This window comes from Orcinus orca, chromosome 2, assembly GCF_937001465.1.
Source record: "Orcinus orca chromosome 2, mOrcOrc1.1, whole genome shotgun sequence".
In the NCBI taxonomy this organism is placed as follows: domain Eukaryota; kingdom Metazoa; phylum Chordata; class Mammalia; order Artiodactyla; family Delphinidae; genus Orcinus; species Orcinus orca.
This window is the reverse complement of record NC_064560.1, coordinates 198,718,267-198,739,427: the sequence shown is the minus strand read 5'-3', so window position 1 is coordinate 198,739,427 and position 21,161 is coordinate 198,718,267. Positions and strand designations below refer to the sequence as shown.

At 50.3% G+C, this 21,161-nt stretch overlaps 1 protein-coding gene across 16 annotated transcripts in view; it reads right to left on the bottom strand.

Annotated features, from left to right (window-relative positions):
- The window catches only part of WDR20 (WD repeat domain 20), a 64,391-nt gene that overhangs the window by 3,348 nt on the left and 39,882 nt on the right, over nucleotides 1-21,161 (bottom strand). For 2 of the 16 annotated variants that reach the window (XM_033420484.2, XM_033420490.2), the window contains exon 2: nucleotides 20,824-21,006. In XM_033420484.2, the coding sequence (XP_033276375.1) occupies nucleotides 20,824-21,006 (183 nt within the window). The other 14 variants (XM_033420425.2, XM_004262409.3, XM_049706330.1 and 11 more) reach the window with 14 other exon arrangements.

Genomic DNA, 21,161 nt, shown 5'->3' with positions numbered 1-21,161 from the left:
ACCTGCTTAATGTCCCGTTACCCCTCCAGGAAGGAAGCCTATCACAGAAATAGTGGCAGCTCTTGGCTCTAATATTTAATAGGTTGTTCTGTTCTCACCAGAGTTGCCATTTTATTCCTGCTAGAGATTTCATGTGAAAATTGATAAACTACCCCAGCTCTTAGTTTGGGTTTGATTATAATTTATAATACTAAGCTAACAGAATTAAACCTTGTTTCATAAGAATGTATATATAGAAAAAGTAATATTTCGGCTAAAAAACAATTTACAACAAAGGAACATGTCTTTGTTCGTGGGTGCTGCCGAGATCAGAGACCCTGACAGCAAGAAAAGACCGTGAGGGTCTCAGAGGCCCTCGTCAGAGAACGGCCTCGTCCTGAAGTCCCGCTGGGCCCACAGGAGGCCTCCCCATCCGACTCCGGCTACCATGGACTCATCTGGAAACGTGTGAGACTGCAGACCCTCGAGAGAGTGGTCGTGGGATGGGCATCCGGCGCTGTTCAAAGCCTGGTCAGTCGACTCCCAGAATCACCCTCTTCACCCCAGACGAAAGTGACGTGCACACTGGCCCCGGGACAGGTCTTGCTGCAGACTAGCAGCCTCTCGAGACCGGCAGAGAAGTGCTACAGGAGGAGCTCAGCGCTGCTGCGGCCCTCGGCCAGGTCAGCCTCACCTGGAGGGGTGGCCCTGCACCTGCCACAGAGCACTTAACCCTGGAGGCTCCGGTTCCAGGCAACCTGCCAGGAGCTCCCCCGAATTATCTCACTTCACTCGGAGACTAAGAGGTAAATATTTGCTAAGTGAGGCCCTTTTAGAGACGGTACACAAACGATGAGAACCGTCACCCGGCTAACTTCCTCAGGGCCGCTTCTAGCTATGGATACATTCTCCTTATTTCATCCACAAGAATCCCGCCACTCACACTGCCCAGGCCGCTGCATAAAAGAACCATAGAAGAGCTGGACAGAGGACCTCCCATTTCATTCCAAGGCGCGTGAGGCCCGGACTCAGTGAGCCAAGTTTAGGAAGTGGGTGCGGGCTGGGAGGGGCCCACTCCACCGGCGTGTCCTCTGAGCCATTCTCTGAGCATCTGGACCCCTCCCTGCCCCAGACCCACTGTTCACGGCGGCCTGGGACCTTGGCTCCACTAGGCAGCTGCCCCTTGGCCGGCCCTGACCTGCCCGGTGACTGGCCACACTGGCGGTGACACATTTCCCCAAAGAGGCCACTCAACCTGGGAAAAGTCGCCCAGGGAAAACGATCGTGGTGTTTTCAGACACCTGCGAAAAGGCTTTCTTAGGGCACAACCAGTCAAGGGCTCCTGCGAGAACCGTGCTGGGGAAGAGAGCCTCGCCCACGGCCTACAGGCCCTCCCGCCGGGTGACCCGCTGAGGCTCTGACATCCTCTCTGCAGGCCGGGACCTCCAGTGTCTTCTAGCTTGAGTCCCGTCATGGGGCATCCACGTGAAGGCTGGTTTAGAGGTTACCGACACCAGAGGGGGTGGGGCTGAGCACCCCTAGATGTTCTGTCCCTTTCAAGAGATCTGCTGGTCCAGAACCGACTGTTTCAAAAGGCAGCCACACGTGGGAGAATGGACTTATGTTTTCAAGGTGTACAAACTAGTTATCTTTAAAAGATCAAAATGCTGTGCCTGTGTGCGTCTTTTTAGACTTCCTGTCAACCTACTAGCGTTCAGGGCTTAAAATCCCCTCGCGCGCTAAGGAGACAACGTGCAGCTCCTGTGGTAGTAAAGTCCAAGCAGGTCCCTCTGAGGGCGGAGCATCGGACCGTCTCTTCTGCTCTGGAAGCTTCGAGTCAAAGGCAAGAGCCCAACACCCTGCAGCACGGGCGGCTCAGGAGGACCAGGAAGATTCTGGAGTCCACCGAGAAGGACAGGCGGCCAGGAGGGGCTTCCAGAGGCTTTGCCAGCCCCGAGCTCCAGGCCCAGGCGTCTCACGAAACGGCAGGGACGCAGCGGCTGAGTGGGAGCCCCAGGGCCTGACGAGGCCTCTGACCCGGGCAGCTCACTGCTGCCCCCACGAGCCCCAGGCTGAGCGTGCGGGCCGAGGCCTGGAACTCTTGCCATGAAGGTTCTTTCGGGGCCGGAGGTGCCGGCGCTGCCGAGAGCGAGGGGTGGTCCAGAGCAGGCCAGTGCACATCGCTTCTGCTTCCCGCCCTGGGAGGACCGGCTCCCACTGCCCTGCTCACGGGGCTCGTCCTGCACCGGAGCCTCGGGGCCCGGGCGCGAGGCAGGACCACCTCCACGGCGATGACAACGCCTCCGGCAAACGGAAAATGACAAACCCTCCTCAGGAGAAGAGCTGCTACAGCGTCGCCTGCCCGCCGCCTGGGAACTCAGCGCGCGCGCCACACAGAACCGGCCCCAGCTCGGCCGCAAAGCCAACCCACGGTCCTTCCCCACATGGGACTTGGCTCAGAGGAAGGTCACAGAAAACAGGGCATACCTCCCGTGCTCAGAACAAACATCTCACTTAGAAAGCTTCTAATTCGGAAAAACTCAGCATCAGTAATAAGAGGTAGCAATTCCTGGGGCTCTTCGTTCTATAAACATTAACAAGGCCCTTGATTTTACAGCATTTAGAAGCTTTTCTTTTTCGGTTCACTGAGATTTTTTTGAAGCTCTGATGTGAAAGTGACTACTGAAAATTTATCTACATTTACGGTTCATTCACGCGTTTATTTAACGTCATTATACAGAGGACAACCCCAAAGTTCTTCAGAATATCAAGTATGTAGTAAGTCTCTAGCTGTGACAGTGACAAGGGAACAGCTAAAAACCAAGGCGGTGAAACAGAAACACGATTTTCTTAAAATTATAAAGTAACAATACTGGTATTAAAGCTTCATTAATTATTGCAACAGTTAAGAACTTAATTTACCAACATTTCATGTTAGGAAGGCTCTTTATGAAATTTATTCAAGTTTTCAAGAAATTAGATGAGAATGTAAAAAAGGAAATACATATGAGTTTTGATTTTCATTAAGGGTAAATATTCATACAATTTTATACAGTGTCACCTAACAGTAACCTTTAATAAACTTAGGTATACAGAAATCAAAAATGCAGAGAAGTTTTCTTTTACATATTTAACTCGAGCAACAGCAATGTGACCATGACACAAAGTCCACGTAACAGCTGCAGCAATGAATAGAAAGTACCCGTGGAAGAGCTTCCCTCTCCCGGAGGGGCTTCTACACACAGCTTTGAACTTGGCTCTGAGTTTCAAAGGGAACAGCTGGATACAAGTGCCTTGCAAGAGGAGCCCTGGACTCCACCCTCCCAGACCGCCCCTCTCACTGGCCAGCACTGGGGTGGTGGGGCTGAGCCCCCTGACTACCTGAACAGGTGACAGTCCCAAGCAGCCCAGCGCGACAGGTGTGCTCTGGACAAGGAGGGAGCCTTTGCCCATTGTTCCCTGCCGTGGTGCCCGAGGGGGACATCTCCTCCGGGTCACTTATCAGGCCTACACGTGAATGCGGAGGAAGTAAGCCCCAGGAGTGGACATGCCCGGCACAGCGGGATGACCCGCACAGGAGGCCAACCGCTGCCCCTCGTTCCGCTACGCGCAGGGGCCACGGCCAGTCACCCTGGGCCAAGCCCTCCCGCAGAGAACGGGACGCGGCGCGCCGTGTGTTTTTCCCGGGAAACCACGGTCGACCTCTGCTTCTAGTTCCTCCTCGGACAGACAGGTCCACGAACGTGGCCTTTGGGTTTTCAAAGGATTCCTTCCGCGGTGCTCCCCGGCCCTTTGGCTCTCCCCTCACACTTTGAGCTTCCTCAACCAGGAAACCAAAGCTCTCCCTCCCAAGCAGGAGGTAACGAGAACCTTGTACACGGGTGCGGACATCGATAAAGCTGCTTCACCAACTTCAGCACAAGTTCAATACTTGACAATTTCTTAAAAATTCAGGATGTACCACAGGAAGTGGAGGAATCGGGGAGAAGCGGCTGCCGGGCCACCTGCCAGCCTGCACTTGCACGTGGCTGTGGAGCCCAGCGGTGGAACAGAATACTGGGGGCACGCGTGTTACACGCCTGTAAAAACTGAGAAAGCTTCAGGGCCTTTTGTCCCTCATCGTTTCTGGATGTCTGAGGCAATAATCACTGTCAGAGCTTATCCCTGTATTTCCACTCCTCTCTTTTTCTTCCATTAAGGCATTTATCCTTAGTCCCAAGTCAACGGCTCACAGGAGAACCCTTCAAAAATGTGAGAAGGTCCAGTCAGCACAAAAAACAAAATTAAGATTCTTTACCACTATTTAAATCAATTTAGAACCCAAAGCTACTGGTTATTTTTGAAGAGTCTGCCTACTCCCTTTTCCACATTTGCCTTTAAAAGAAGGCCAAAAATAAAAATAAAAATAAACTAAGAGGCCAGGTTTTCCAAAGGCTTCCCACCCCAGCTCTCCCAGCGGAGGAGAAACAGAGAAGGGCTGGGGCTGGGGCAGCCAGTGGATTCAGAAGCCTGCATCGCCCAGGTCACAACACAAACCCAGCTCTGGAATTGCCAGAAGCTTTAAGGGGCGAGCCAGGGCAGGGCAGGCAGAGAAGACCCCACAGCCTGGCTAATGCCCTCCGAGGGGTCCTGTCGCCGCAGGCGGGCAGAGCCACCTCTTGTTGGGGGGGGAGCAGCTCGGCTCACGTGCTACCCTGAGCACTTTATTTCTCTGCTTTTCATCGATGCGTCTCAGTGCATGGTGGAAAAATCGTGCTGAGCGAGTAGGAATAACCTCTTGTGGCCACAAGCTGTTTTATTCCAGAGGTTAGGTTAGAAAAGATACTCTTGCTCAGGATAACGTTTAAGCTGAAAAACTGAAAAGTTTCAATGAGGAAGCTCAAAATGTGGGGAGAAAACTACAAAAAAACACTCCCCAGATTTCCCTTAGTGGCCACGGTGCCTTATATACCTGCGACTGGCACCCTGGAACCCCTCGAAGCAACCCCCCTCCTGACCCCGGTCTGCAGGAGCCCTGGCGCCCCGAAACAAACCCGAGGGTGGAGGGGAGGGGCCCGCCCGCCCCCTCCCTCCCGTGCCCCCTCTCCTCAAGCTGCCGGCGACTTTAGTCCTGGTCTTGGAGAGGACCTTGCGCTCTGCCCTCCTGACTGCAGGAGAACGGTGCTGCTGGCTGTCACAGAAGGGCGGAGGCATCAGAGAGGCAGAGCGGGCGGAAGCAGCGTCGCCCTGCCGTGTCCGAGCAGCCCCTCCCCGGCACCTGACACTCAGCCAGGGCCCCAGCCAGACATCAAGGATACACTCACCAGCAGCAGCTGGAAGACCGAGACTGTGACCAAGCCCCAAACCCCAAACTGTGCAGGGACCACGGAGGTTTAATGTGGGGGCGGCGTGGAGGAGATGGAGCCCGGCTTCTACGAACGCGTTGCGCGGCTTGTTTTTTAAGGGGCCAGTAACACCCTCCTCTTGCCTCTCCCACCCCCGCTCCCACCCACAGACCGCGCCCTGGGTAAGCTGCCCCAGCGGACGCTTAAGGACAGAAAGAACCAGAAAGGGCCCCCGTCGCACAAGCATCAGCTACACGGGCCCCACCCGTGGCTTTCCTGCCCGCACTGAAGGAGCACAGCGCTCGGAATTGGAAGGTTGTGCGCGACACATTCCCCAGTAAAGGCTACTTACCTGGGATTCAGCCACTTGGGCCAATTACAAAGTCCTGAATTTTGAAACTGCATACTCAATGCCTCAGAAGCATTTGAAACTGAATTTCTAAAACTATGCAGGTACACAAAATTGCACATGGAGTGCTGGTTCCTGCTCTCCACCTGACAGCCCAATTTCCTAGCCTCCAAAGCTGCAAGAGTCCACAAGCACGGCTGTCTTTGCTACCTCAGATCAGTTAACATTTAGGAACAAAGGACCATATCTTAAAGGCAGACAGGACACTAACATCCCCATGGACCGCGATGCATGAACTGTCACAGGTCACACCCCTGCTGTCACAGGTCGCAGAAACCACCACACTAATGAGCACGGGGGACACAGAGTGAGCGGCTCGGCCCGGACGCGTGTGGAGCGGGGAGCCGGCCTGGCCTTCCCAGGAGGGCGGCTTTAAGAGCACGGAGCTGCCCCATCAACCAGAGCCTCGCACCCGACACACTGGAGCCTCCCGGTCGGCACTTTGCTGAATCGCGTTCACTACTCAAACCAGTATAAATTATCAGTATCTCTATATTTAATTACAAAGGCGTGCACAACAGAAAAACAAACCTAAGTGACCAAAGTGAGCTAACAAATGAGATCATTATCATCTTGACACGAAACATATGGGTCAAAGAGCCCTCTCATCCACTGTGAAAACTAGAATTTGAAAAGCAACTCGTCTGACAGCTGATAAGGATCTGAAGGAATTAGAGTCGCAGCTGTCTGGGCAGAGGGAGAGCCAGCCCTGCCCCCAGCAGCCACAGGCCCCCAGGGGCAGGCGCTGGGGTAGGGGATGGCGTCCCTGAGACAGAGGCCAAGGGCATCCCGAGAATGATCCGGAAGATCCGGGACCACGACTGCCCTCCAAGGAGAAGGAGCAACCTGCACCTGCCCTTCCCCTCTGGTGGGAACACAAAACCCAAACGAGGGAAAAATTTCAAGTTCTCTGAACCTTGGGGGCCTATCAGTCTTCACAAACAAGGCTGAGGAGTCTGCCTAGGGCCTAAGGTCATGTGCCTTTTTGACCAAAAAACAAAAACCCACACCAAAAAATAAAAAATAAAAAAAAGGAAAAGAAAAGAAAAGCTCCTTCCCCTTGTTGGAAAAAACGTAAGCAAATCACATCCACCATAAAAGATCTTGGCTTGTGTGGCAAGAGGCACTTCTGACAACACTGCTGGCGCCCTCAGCCCGCAGTTCGCGGTAACTGTCCAGGCTCTGAGAAACGTGGGTATTTTATTTAGTGCACAGAGTCTCAATCAAAGTGCTACAAACTGCTTCTTTGAAAAAAGATGTTTATTAAACAATTTTAATTGTCATAAAATGACTAAAATGGGTTTTAAAAATTAAGGCTCTTCTCTTTCTGTGGATTGCCAGAACGATGTAAAAATAATATCAATCAACCCTGCTGAACACTTTGTTCCTAAAGTTAAATTTCATAGATTCCTAAACATTTGATGATTAAGATAAAAAGTTGGACTATAAATGACAATTAATGGCCGTTCGTATTGAATACACACTCTGATCAGGTGTACAATATTCTAATTGAGTAGTTAAGCAAAAATATTCCAGTTAAAGCAGAAATTTTAATTTTAGCATTTTAAAGTCATTGTTTCCCCACACTGTCATGATTTTCCTAAAATCGAAATAGTCTAATACAGGAGCGCTAACCTTGGGACTCTATATACTCCCAGGAGGGTGACTGACTTGGCTGGCCATTAGTTTGATTATAGTTTTTAAACGTTCTAAGGTGAATTATCAAATGATTCAGAATTACATGGCATGCAGTATCCAAAATTATGGCTCTGATGCATTTAGATTTACATTAAGAATAAGAAGTGTCATTCACATTCATTGTACACCCCGCCCCTCCCGCAAGAAAAAAATCACTACCTATTCAAGTTCTAGATCTGGTGCAGCATTAAGGATTAAAACTTACCACTTTACCAGGCCTTCCCCATGTGCAAATAAATCCCTCCTGACAAGCAGTGACTATACAGTCTTCAAGAAAAATTAATACAGTCAGTCTTTCATGTGCTATCTTTTTACAGATGAGCGGCTCTAACAAGGGAACGTCTTCCATCCGAGGACACAGGGGCGTCCCCAAAGTTTTAGCTGGGTCCGTTTTGGTTTTAGTAACTAGGTTCAGTTTGTCGCTGCTCTTGCTAGAGATGTGTCCCATGCTATGGTTTCGTTTGTGATCTTTCTCATGGTGCCTGTCCTTCCGGTCGTGTAGTGAGAGCGTCGCGAATTTGCTGACCCCGGAAGCGATGGCCCCGTCCGCGATGCTGCCCTTGCTGCCGGTGCTGGAGACGGCGGAATGCGGGAGGCTGTTGGACCGCGGCAGGGGAGGGGGCGCCGAGTTGCCGGGGGTCGTGACGCTGTTGCCAGTGCTTCCGGCAGGAGGACTCGTGGCGTTCATGACGTTCGTGTGCGTCCTTGCTCTGGAGAGGGGCTGGTGGGGGAAAAGGATGTCTTCCGTGAGGTCCCATAAGCAGAGCTGCGTGTCCTGGCCCACGGAGCCGAACCGATACGTGACACTGACGGGGCGGCTCTCGGTCGAGTTCCGCTTGGACAGCCGGGACTGGGTACTGTTTGCTCGGTCTCTCCCAAAGTGAAGAAGGTCCTGGAAGTCCTCGTCGCTGCCACTTAACTCCATAGGGTCGCTCTCTTCCACACTAGTGGTGTAGGGGTCAAACGCCACCACGCTGACCCAGGATTTGTGCCCGTGGCCCCGCGCGATCACGCGGCAGTCTCCAAAGGACCAGACGGTCACAAGGTCGTCCTCTCCGCCCGTCACGACGTACTTGCCGTCCGGGCTCCAGCACACGCACAGCAAGCCTCCAAAGTAGCTTTTCATGGTGCCGTGCAGCTCCACTGAGTCAAAGTTGAACACCCGCAGGAAGCCGTCCTGGCTCACGCACGCCAAGAACTTGCCATCTGGGGAGAAAGCAAACTCGTTGAGGGCCCCCTCGCCCACCGTCCACTTGAGGAGAGGGTTCCTCGTGGATTTGCTCTTGCAAGTGTGCACGGCAAAGCTCTCTCCCTGCTTCAGAAGCTGGTAGTGGGGGGCTGTGGTGCCACAAGCGTGCTCCACATTATACAAGTACATGTTCCCACTTGAATGGGCTACTAGGAAAAGGCTTTCCGAACCAGGAACCCATTTGACACAGGTTACTCGTGACTTGTCTATTAGTCTCTGTGAAGACAAAGGAGAACAAGTTATCACAATGGAGAAGTTTTAAAGGTCTACTTTTCCAGCAAGAAAACTTGTCTGCTTCTCGGTGAGAAGGGACGCGTCCATCCAGGCACTCCACGTCCTATCCCGCGGTCAGGCCAGCGAAGGCATTTTGGCCCCTTGTGGAATTACCGTCTAGAACTGCACCTGGGTGTCAGGCCACTGGGTTTCACCGAGTCAGTCATTCAGCAAACACTGTTGAGAGCCTAGTATGTGCCCGACAGATACTATACCAGGCGCCGGGACACACCGGGGAGAGGGACAGCCCCGGGCACTTCGCACGTCTCACGCCAGGAGCGGCTGGGCCTGTGGCTCCTGCACCTGCACAGGGTCCTCACTACGATGTCCCCGGGAAAGTCTCGCAGTCCCCACGGCCGGGAGCCCTGGGCCCCCAGGGGCTCTCTGCACTGCATCAGCCCCGCGTGCCCCGTGCTGACTACCCCTGCCTCTTCCGGCTGCTGGGGCGGGGGTGGGGGTGGTTAGTCCACGTGCAGCCAGCAGCACCCAGGACAGCAACGCACACCTCCCTGGGCTCTGCCTCGGCCCTGATGCACCGCAACTTCCTCACTCACAGGCGCTGTCATGTGTGTATCTTTAGGAGCCATTCCTCCATCTTCTTTGGAACAAGGTGGTGTTTAAAAAAATAAACAGATGATTAACACTCAGGAGTATGTGCCTAATCACTGCCACTCTACTCCACGTTTATTTTTGATCCACTGACCAACTGTTTCTTTAACAGGCACAGGTCGGGAGTCTTGCCTTTAAAAGAACAAAAGGCAAAAGGAGAAACCCCTCAAAAGGGACGACCACCCTCCGAGTACGCTTCCCTGCTTGCAGACCTTTCGTGGGGCTCACTGGCACAGCGGCTTCCATGAGGCTGCCTGGTCCCCAAATCACAGCACCAGAAACCATCTGGGAGTTCCCAAGACCCCTGAGTTCTCAGCAAGTCCTGCTGCCAGACGCTCTCCACTGCCAGCCTGGCAACCGGGTGCCTCGGGAGCCCAGCGGGCTTCGGTGAGCTACATGCTCCCACTTCCCTCACGTGCTTGGGGTTCCCCGACTCGAGCCTCAGAGGGCCACGGGCCACAGGGACGGGAAGCCCACCGGGACACAGGGCCTCCTGCCTTGTCGGCCTTGCACTGTGTGTCTGCTGTGTGTGCTGCATCTTTACAGAAAGTCACAGAAAATGAAAACACTTGGTTTCTTCAAAAAGACTAATGAACCATGCAAACTGCTGCAGAAAATTAGGCCCTGGAAGGGAGGTGGCCAACAATGGTCCCAGCCAGGGAAGAGTGGAGAGGCCTGACCCTGCCTGGCATGAGGGCCCGGGGCTAGCAGGCCCGGCAAGGGTTACTGAGCAGCAGGGGTCACTGCTGTCGCTCTGCAGTGTCACAGCCGCACTGTCACCCCCTGCCTCTTTCCTCTCCTGCCCGGTGACCTTCCTGTATACGGCCGCTGACCTATGCTAACGCCAACAACCTGGAAGCCCAGTGCTGCTCTGTCAGGGTTTCCACGAGACCGTCACCATTTCTTCCACAGAGGTCAGAGGCACCTTACGAGGCCAGGTCAGGGCTTTGGTCTTGGGGGAGCCTACCCCCACCCAGCAGACCTTGCTGTACCCACCGGGCTCAGGCTGCCCCAGCACTCCTGATCCCTTAACCAGGACTGGTCTGCTGGCTTAGTGTCCAAGGGTGGTGCCGGTTCACCCCCATTGGTGGCCTCACTGGGCGGCTACAGAAGCGACCTCAGGCTGAGAAGCCAGGCTGCTGGCCGTGCCCTGGCCCGGTGTGTGGCTTTCAACCCCTGCACCTCACATTTCACCACAACCAAATCTAATCTCAATTTTCCCAACAGCTCTCCACCGTTACTCTATCATGTGTGGAAAATTTTAAGGATGGACATAAAAACTTCTAGCACTATGGTTAGGAGAAAAATTTTATTTTGGGCTTAAAAAGGCAAAACAAAAATAATTCCATTAGAACTCAAAACTGGAATACTGTCAAGTAAAAACGGTATTTCCCTGCAACTGTGAGGAATGGAGATAAATAATCATAGCACCATTATTAAAATACATGTTACTGGGGTGACGAGACACATTTGAAGACTTTACTCCACGTTAAAAAGGTGCATTGAGCCTGCTGTAAGTAGACACGTGGATGTAACTTACGGACAAAAACCTGAGCCCACCTTCTGTGGCCCTGCTGGGGCACCCACGTAGACACGCCACACCTCAGCACTTGGGAAGCAGGCACAGCAGCTTAAGCAACTGCAAACCAAAACCATTAACGGACCACATACCAACTCTAACGTGGGAAGGCTTTCTCAGTTGTTCTACACCATCAGTTTTCCCTACCAGATTGTGTGCTCAAGTGCAGGGAAAACGTCTGCTTCATCGCGGGGTACGTGGCAGGCATATCAGGGCAGCCGTGCTAGCTTCCAACCTGAGGATCTACTCTGTGGCCAAGCACTGACCAGTGGCTCTGCACACATGCTGTTTCATCCTCAAAATAACCCCGCAACGTAAGCTTTTATTTTTTTAATAGGTAATACAGTCATAATTCATATATATTAATAAAAGTATCCAGTAGAAAGCCTCACTCACACCCCTTTCCTCCATCCCAGATCCCTTGACCCCAGAATTACTGTCATTAGCTTCTTGTTTATCTCTGCAAGTGTCTTCCTGTGTGGACAAGACAAACACAGATACAAGTTTATCCACACTCCTTTTTTTCACTGTCTGCGCCTCTGTTTTCTCATGCAGTCACACACGTGCGTCTCTCTGTACTGGTACGAAGACAGCTTCCTCATTCTTTTCTACAGCTGCAGAGTACTCAATTACATGGATATACTGTGGTTTATTTGAGAAGTCCCCCACTGAAGGACATTTGTATAGCAAAGAATAACCTGCACATATGGCAATTTTCACATGTATAAATATACTTGCAGGATAAATTCCCACTGGAATAGCTGGTTCAGGAGGTACATACATTTATAATTTTTTACAGATATCGCCAAATTACCTCCCATACAGGATGTAACAATTTATATTCCCACCAGCAGTGTAAGTATGAGTGCTCATTTCCCCATAGGAAGGTAGGTGCTATTGCCGTGTTACCCACCAAGAAACAGGATCAGAGAGGTCCGCAAACTCGCCTGTGGTCCCTCCCGCTCACCACTCACTCATGTTTCGTTCATTCCTCTTTCCATCCTTTACTGAATGTACACTACACGCCAGGCACTGACAGCACCAACAGACAGACATCCCTTCCTGAGTGGAACTGATGTTCAAGTGGGATGAAAAGGTAGTGAAATTGACAGGATCTGACGGTAAGGAGTGCTGTACTGTGAGCAAAACCCAACCAGGGAAAGAAGACAAAGGGCAGGAGGATTAGAGTGATTCCAGTCTCAAGGAGGAAGGCCTAGAAAGGCCTCTATCTCTGGGATGAGGGCGCGCTGAGCAAAGAGGTAAAGGGGCAGCAGAAGAAGCGGGCTGGGAGGAAGCAGGTCAGAGCATCCTCACAGAGGGGACAATGGTGGGGGCGCTGATGGGGGAGCAAACCAAGCGCTCTTCATCCTAGAGACACGGAAGGCGCTGGTGCAAGGGGGATGGAGCGGGTAAGATGACACCCGGCACAGGCCCGTCAGCCCCAAAGTGGGGCTGGCGCCTTCTGTGCCACTGAGAAACGTCAATAAACCAGGGCGCCCCCCCTGCAGACCCCGGGCAGTGGGAGGCACAACTTCAGGGCTAGCTCGGAGTCACTGAAGTAAACTGCCCTGGGCTATCACTTGGTTTGGGTTTAGCAAAAAAGTTAGAGAACAGAAATTAAAAAACAAATACCTAGAACATCTTATTCAATAAATATAAAGAATGCAACCCACTTTCTGCACCATAAGGGTATATTTTTGTTCCAGAAAATGTCTAATAAAAAAAGTAAGTCATCTTGGTCAGTTCTCAGAGCTAACTAACAGGATTTCCCCGCCGGGCTTGACTTCTCCAGTGTCAGTGGGGCCGTGATCTGGATGATGCGTTTGAGTATGTTGAAAAAACACCCTTGGCAAAAGCCCAAGTCCCCTGAGGAGCTCCCGAGTACAGGTGGGGCCAGGCCTGTGCTGGGGGCGGGCGGCCAGATCAAGGCTCAGCACAGTGCAGTTGGGTCTGCGGATGCGCACGGTAACCGTTTTGGCTGGAGCACCTGAGCAGGGGCAGGAAATTAGGTCTGGAATCGCGAGCTGGGACTCAAGGACATGCAGTACCAGGCTAAGGGGTCTGGGCTGTGACCTTGAATCCCTGTGCTGACCAATCCCACAGCCCCAAGCACTTGAAAGTGACTGGTCCAAAGTGAGACATGCTGTGAGTGTAAATTACACACTAGATCCTGAAGACTTGAAAAATTATGGAAAGTATCTCATTCATAATTTTATATTGATTATATGTTGAAATGATGTTTGGATGTATTAGATAAAGTAATACATTTTTTTTTTGGCTGCGTTGGGTCCTCGTTGCTGCGCGTGGGCTCTGTCTAGTTGCGGCGAGCGGGGGCTACTCTTTGTTGCGGTGCGCGGGCTTCTCATTGTGGTGGCTTCTCTTGCTGCGGAGCATCGGCTCTAGGCACGCGGGCTTCAGCAGTTACAGCGCATAGGCTCAGTAGTTGCGGCGCATGGGCTTCAGGAGTTGTGGCATGAGGGCTCAGTAGTTGTGGCACTCGGGCTTAGTTACTCTGCGGCATGTGGGATCTTCCTGGACGAGGGATTGAACCCATGTCCCCTGCACTGGCAGGCGGATTCTTAACCACTGCGCCACCAGGGAAGTCCCAAGATAAAGTATCTTAACTTCACCTATTTTTAAATTGATGTAATGTGGCTATTAGACATTTTAAATTGAATTTGTGGCTCACAATATATTTCTGCTGGCTGTACTGCTGCAGACAGTAGGGGCACTGAAGATTTCTGAAAAGGGAAGCACCAGAATGAAGTGAAGTCTCCCGTCAGCAGGTACAGAATGGTGTGGGTGAAGAGAGACCGGTTAGGAAGCTATGACAATTGTCCGTGGACAAAAAGGTCTTAAACTTGACCAGCGGTGGTGTGGCAGGATGGACTGTTTAACAGTGGGCTAGGCTGGATGTATTAGGAGGTGGGGTGGGGGTGAAGGAGGCGTGTGAACAGACTCCTAGGTTTTGAGCCTGAGTGACTGGGAAGGGGGGTGACCATGCTGGGGAGAAGTTCAAGTGTCCTCATCGAGCAGGCAGCTGATGAGAATGACTGTGGAAGATGAGGAAATGGGCTGTGAACTTATAAGAGCCAGATCTGTGACATCCTGAGCTCTCCAAGGCAGAAGGTGTACAAGGAAGAGGAGGAGAGTGTGCAACTTTGGGAAAAGACTACTTATAGGGAGCAGGACAAAAGTCAGGAAAGCAGAAGGAAAGCCGAGAAAACCAGCCAGAAGTCCCATGAGGAGAGGAAGGAACTGACACTGAGTGAATGTCGGACAGGCCAGGGGCTCTGCTCCCTGCATCACGATTCCCTCCATCCCGTCACAGGGTCTCTGGGGGCGGCTCTGTGCTACAGGCCAGGAGGGGAGGCAGTGAGGGAGCTGGGCGGGGGTCCAGGAGAAGAAAGCCCCTTGCTCCGAGGCTGAGGTGAGGCCGCCCTGGCAGGAAGGGCAAGGAGAGGAGAGCGGGGCAGGTCTCAGGGAAAGACAGGCGCTCAGGTCATCTGGCAGGACCACTGAGCTTTCCATTAAGGAGGGAAATTCCACAACGCTCAAAGGCCTACTTTTAAAATCACTTCCATAAAAACCAAAACCAAAATCTGGGTATTACTATGCCAGGTCTGTACGTCAAGCCACCTACCCAGGAAGCGGGCTCCCACACCCACTTCTCTCCCTGGTAATCACCCACGGCTCCCACATTCCCCCTTCTGAATGCAGAAGACACGGCCTCATTTCTAACATCAATCCAGTCAAAGTCCAACAAACACCAAAACTACCGTCCTTAATGGCATTCACAAACAAGACTTCCTAACTATACTAAACTAGTTTAGAGGAAGCAAGAATAAAAACAAATCCGTAACCACATTAAAGCACCACTGCTAAAATGAAGCTTTCCAAAGCACATACTTTTTAATTTTCTTTTTTTCACTGCTATCAACATGATAAGCAGGAAAAAATTCTTGGGGGGTTGCTGGGTATGCATTTTACAATGCAGATATTAATTTATAACAGAAGTACTAAAAACAAACAATTCCAAAACCACAGCAGCTGCTGGAAAAGCCGTAATGTAGCCACAAAGTAATGTAGCCACAAGCAAAAACGGTGACTAAGGGCTTTGATTCTGTAAAGGCATTTAAAGACAGCTGCTTCTTCCCTCAGGAAGTATTAGGAAAAGGTTTCAAAGCCCTGTGAAAGAGGATCAGATGTCATTTTTATCAATGTCAAAACTTTAAGGAGTAGATCATTAAGTGCTCATTTCCTTCCTTTGATTAAAAAAAGCAACAACAAAAACAAAACTAACAAGATGCCCAGAGCCACTCTCTCGTTAGAGAACTAGACAGAATATTGCGAAGCTGGGCCTCCTCTCCTCCCCACTCCTGGGGGCGCTGCGTGCAGAGGGAGCCTGCAGCCTGGGATGAAAGAGCAGACACAGCCTCAGGCAGCAGCAGGGACAGGCGTCCACGAGGAGCCTACAGCCTACCCAGTGCGCTGCCCTGGCCTCACAACCTGCGAGAGAGGAGAAAGTCAAGAACAGGGGGGCTCATTACACGCCAGGGATGAAGAAGCCGAAATGACAAGTTCTTCTTAGATTTTACATCCACCCAATAACCAAACATACTTAAAAATCCTTTGAAGTTACTGTTCTCTGGATACAACCCAGATATAATCAGAATTTTTACAAAGGCAAACAAGGCTGAGTTCATTCCCACACAGAAACTGCCCCTTTATGACTTCCTCCCCAGTACATCGTAACCGTTAGTGATGAAAAGTGGACCCCTCACCCCTTCCGGGCGCTGACCAGGGTACCTCTCCCTCCCTGGTGACCCTTACCATGAAGGTAGGCTCCACGGTCTGGGAGCTCATCAGATGTGCCGTTAGATACCATCAAGGGCATAAAACATACAGAACACTACACACAGAGACCTCAAGTCTACTCTAAGGCTTGAGAGAAAGCAGTGTCTCAGGGGATCTAGGCTATCATTCCCCAAGGGACGCTAGCAAGGACCAGCCTTCCTCCGGGGCTGAACTGGTGCAGCAGCCAGGGTCTCAGTATGACTGGGACGGCCCGGGGAGCAGGGCTTGCCTCTGCTATCTGACATGAACTGGATAGACTGAGGGCCAGACCAGGAGGTGAAGGTTGCCAGCAGCTCTAATGGAAGGTGTGAATCTGACAGTTCTGCCTCATTAAAAACATAAAAAATTACAAAGACAATAAAGTTAACAGTGAGCAATGGGATTTCTAGGTGATGTTTTCCCATCTTCTTTGTACTTCTCTATGTCCCAATTTTTTCTATAAACAAGTATTTTAAGTTTTTTAATCAATGGGGGGAAAAAATCACCTTTTAAGATACACTCTATTCCCAGATAGAAATTTTCACCTATCTTTGGTCTAGTGTGGATTTCTGGAACTTATAATTTCTTTTCCATTCACCTACCCACCTATCCATCCATCCAAACATTTACTATACTTTCATGCACCAGACACCTCCAGAAAGGAGCAAAGGTCAGAGTAATCAATAGTGGAGTGTGTGCACGCACACGTGCATGTGTGTAATGGGAGGCTGAGGAGCTCTCTGGTGAGTAAGACAGACAGACGCCAAACAGTCATGATAAACAGTCCCCATCGTCTGCCTTACTCATGTTGCTTCTCTGTCTGGGTTGCCCTGCTCTTACCTTCTTGTCCTGGAAAATCATTTGTGCTTCTCCTTCAAAACTGCTGGTATCTCACCTCCCAAGAAGCCTTTCCTCCAACCTCTAGTGAAAGAAACCCTCTGAGTTTCCCCTCCACCTGGAACTTTTCTCCCCAGGGCTTGCTCTCCAGGCCCTCTGCTAACATCTCATCCTCACCACACCTCCAGGCGGGGACCGCTCTTATCCACTTTCTGGCTGAGGAGAAGAGATGAAGTAAAGACCCACATCCTGCAGGCAGTAAGTGGCAGAAGGGTGTCTGAGCTCTAGGCATTCGGGTTCAAGGGTCTATGTTCTTAGCCACTGGGCTGTGAGTCTGTAAATTTCATGGTAATACACTGACGGTTGTAAGTGCTCCTCTGCGGGCCATGAGCAGATGACCAGAATCTTAGAGTATAAACAGGGCTCAGCCCCAGACACGTCTAGGACTTAGCAAAGACTCGTCTTTGCTCTACTGTGCCTTCTCCACAGGCCTGCCGTCTAATCTCAGGGACATGATTACTATTTATATGCTGACAGCCCCCAACATTCACCTCCAGTTTTGTGCTCCTATCCAGGTATGCAACCACCTACTGGCCTCTCGAGCTTAACAAGCACAGAACGGACTCTGTTCCCAGCACCTGCTCCTTCCCCGCCTTCCCCAGTGCAGTAAGTGGGCCACAATCTCAAGATCTGTTCCCTCGTCTCTCCAGTTCCGTCTCCAAGAAGCAGCCAGGGTTATTTTCAAAAACATCGATCTGACCACCTCTTGCTCCCGTCTGTGAGCTCCCACAGCTCGAAGAAGCAAACCCGGGTCAGGTCCTGAGTGGCAGGGCCTCCAGACTCATGCCCTCTCACTTCACAACGCCCTCCCAGGTCCACCGTCCTCTCTCAGGTCTCTTGGCCCCAAGCTCTTCCCTCCAGGGGCCTTCACCGGCTCTCCCTCTGCAGGGGCGCTCTACCTCCAGCTCCTTACCTGGGGGCCTCCTCAGGCGAGGCTCAGCTCAAAGCACTTCACTTCCTCCAAGAGACGGACGCTCCCCACGTCCCCGTAAAGCAGGCCTCCACGTCTGTCTCTCCTTCAGGCCCTCTATCTCCTCTGACATCACAACAAGTCACCACCATCTGCCGTAATTGTGTGTATGTGTGTGTGTGGTGCTGTTCACACTTCTCTCCCCTCTCTCTGGAGGGGAAACACAGGGCAGCTGTTATCTGCCGCTGCAGACCCAGTGCCGGGCACGTGGTAGGCTATCAAGGTCCGTCAAATGGATGAGGAAATGGCCACAACCCTAGTTCAAGTCCTCAGCTCTCACCTGGACAGTTACTAGAGCCTCGTCACTGGTCTTGCTACCTTCATTCTCTCTTTCTTCATTCCAATCCACCTTCCACAAGTGCTGACAAGAGTTCTAAAAAAATACATTTGATCCTGTCACTCCCTTGATTAAATAAAAGCCCAAAGGTCCCCCACAGCATCCAGTGTCAGATCCAAATCTCCCAGCATGTGATCAAAGGGCTTTTACAATCTGGTTCCAGCTCATCTGTCTGGCTTTAACTTCTGCCACTCCAAGACCCACATGCTGTGGTGTGGCCACCCTTGGCCTCCACATGCTAAGCTGTTTTCTCCAGCTTTGAAGGCCTTTCTCATCCTCCTCCAACTCCTATGCATCTTTCAAACCCAGGTCAAATGTCACCTTCTGGAAGCTTTCTCGAACTGTCCCCACTGAACTTAACTTTTGTTTTTATTTTATGATATTTGATACATACTGAGGAATGCAATTAATACATTATTCCTTGGTACTTTGTTCATAACACTGGGATAACACACGTTCCAGTATCCTTTTGGTCCATCTCACTAAACTGTGAGCTCCTGGGGAGGCAAGAGCCCATCTGGCAACCACACACGGTGGGGCTTACAATCTATGACCAATAAGAGCTCATGGAATTAATTTCTGGATCCAGCTCTATCATCAAATTGTTACCTGATGTGGACAATTCACTTACCTTCTCTTTGACTATTTCCTCATCTGCGCACAATGGAGACAGCAACCCACCCTCCCAAGCCGAGGAAAGAGACAAAACACTTTGAAACCTCCACGTCCCATACCAATGCAAAGCACAGCCTACGACAGCTTCGACCACCATCCCTGGCACTCTCTGAGAAACAAACCCCTGATGACCCTTTCTCTTAGACATCCTGAGCAAAATCTGATGAGAATGTTACCCATACAAGCCAAAGAATGTCCTTACTGCGAAGGGCAATCAATGTCTGCCTCAAGTTGTAAATGCCAAGTTGGTATTAAGCCATACACAATCCTAGAACTTTGAACAGCCATTTTTCAAATAAAATGTAAAAAGAGTAGGAGGTAACTCATGCTTCACTCATTAAGAGTGAGGAGCTGCTCTCCAGCCCGTGACTCCCAGCTGTCCTGAGTAAGGAATGGGTCTAGCTGATGCGTCCGAGCGCTCTCAGGGCCCTGTGGTCTCTGCTGCACCCTCCCCCAGCGATGACACACAAACCCTTCTTGTTCTCTAAGTGGCATTCTGTGCCATCCTCAGCCGATCAGCCTCCCGACCTTGTTTACCAACAGCCCTTTACATGGCTCCAATCCCTTCCCCCTCAAAAACACGTCCCCTACCTAAACACAAATAAAACCCCACAGTGACGCCAAATTCACAATTTCTATTAAGAATGCAGAGCAGTCTAGTTTTGTGCCCTCACTCTCCCCACCACTACCCCCCAAAAAGATCATCCAGCTACTTAGACGTCACTCCGTCAAATGATGTTAATAAAATGTTTAGGTAAATAGAATAATTTTCTGCTTAAGATTTTTTTTTTAACAGAAAATGGGTTTAAATACTTCTGTCAATCCAGACGGCAAGTTTTGTTTCCAGTCAACCCAGATGAAACTAGAAGAAGAGATGGCATGGTTCAAAGGATTTCACCAAATCCACTGGCAATGCCAACCAGGAGCACCGTGGCTGGAGACTGGATATGCATGGACAGCATATACCACGGGGACTGCAAAAAGAGTCAGAATTTTAACTGCAATTTGTGGAGTATTCTTCCCCAAGCAAAATTATTTCTTAAAAATCAGAATTTATAATGCACTTCTGTTCCAAGTTAATGACTTTAAAACCATGCAACAATCAAAACCACTCGCCCTTCCTGAGAGGAATCCGTGTGACCCGGCCCCTGTCACACCAGGGCTGAGGCCACAAGTAGACTGCAACCCAGGGCTGCTAACTCAGCAAGACTGCCTCATCTTTTCCATTCACTAGGAAAGTCATACAGACACAGAGGAGGAAGTACGTCAAATATGTAATGGCAATACTTGGGGCTGAAAAGCCACTTCAATCGCTTATAAAAATATAATCTGTTTGGCAACTTACACCTACTATGTTTAATGGTTGACGTGTTCCTGAATGGACAGCTCAGATATCTCAGGCTCCTGCCAGAATGAAACTGAAGACACTAGAAACCCCAGCACATGCTACAACACTGGCAAAAGCTATGTCATAGGATCCAATTTTAAGTGCCAGGATTTCTAACCATGTCAAAGGTGATTTAATAGCAAACATTTACAAGAGCAAGAGAACAAATTCTCAGTCAAACACCCGTCAAACATACACACCAAATTTTAGCTACAACTTAAGCAACCTAAGGAAATATTATCAAGTTCTTTGATCTGCATGAAATTTTCTGGTGATGTGAATAAATTCTTTATTTTCTTATTTAAATTATAAATATCAAGCTACAAGTCTCATCCCTATCTCCATTATAAAAAAATTTTTAAAGCACCTGCTATAGACACCTGAGCATCTCCATAAAAAATGCACAGAACAGTTAGCCCAAGGAAGAACAGGTAAAAGTCAACAAGGTAACGCACCACATTTAAACTTGGGTAATACTAGGTAGGACATCTGAGAACGGAAAACGGGCTTCGCTCACAGTGTAAAACAAGGCCCACTACCCTCGGTAAGAACGTAACATTCTTAAAGGGATTCTTAACAGCTAAGACAGGGTGCTACTTACTTCCTCATTAAATAGTTTGCTAGTTTCTTTTTTGATTGGGTCTATAAGCTGGACTTGGCCTGCGGAAAAGCCCACTAGGAGAGAGACACTTTCTGCTGTGGCTGTTAGGTGGTTGAAGTCATGACAAGTAGGCTGTGTTCCTTTGTATATCCTTTTATCTATTGGTTTACTCAAGTCAGCAGCCTGGAGGAGAAAGAGAAAAATACACACGGTAAACAGCACATTGAGATGAGAAATCTAAGTTACACTATTTTATACTCCATTATGATGTTCAATCTTAAAAATAAAAAGTATTAAAATATTTTTGCGGTTTTTAGAATTTTATAAAAGCACTTTCA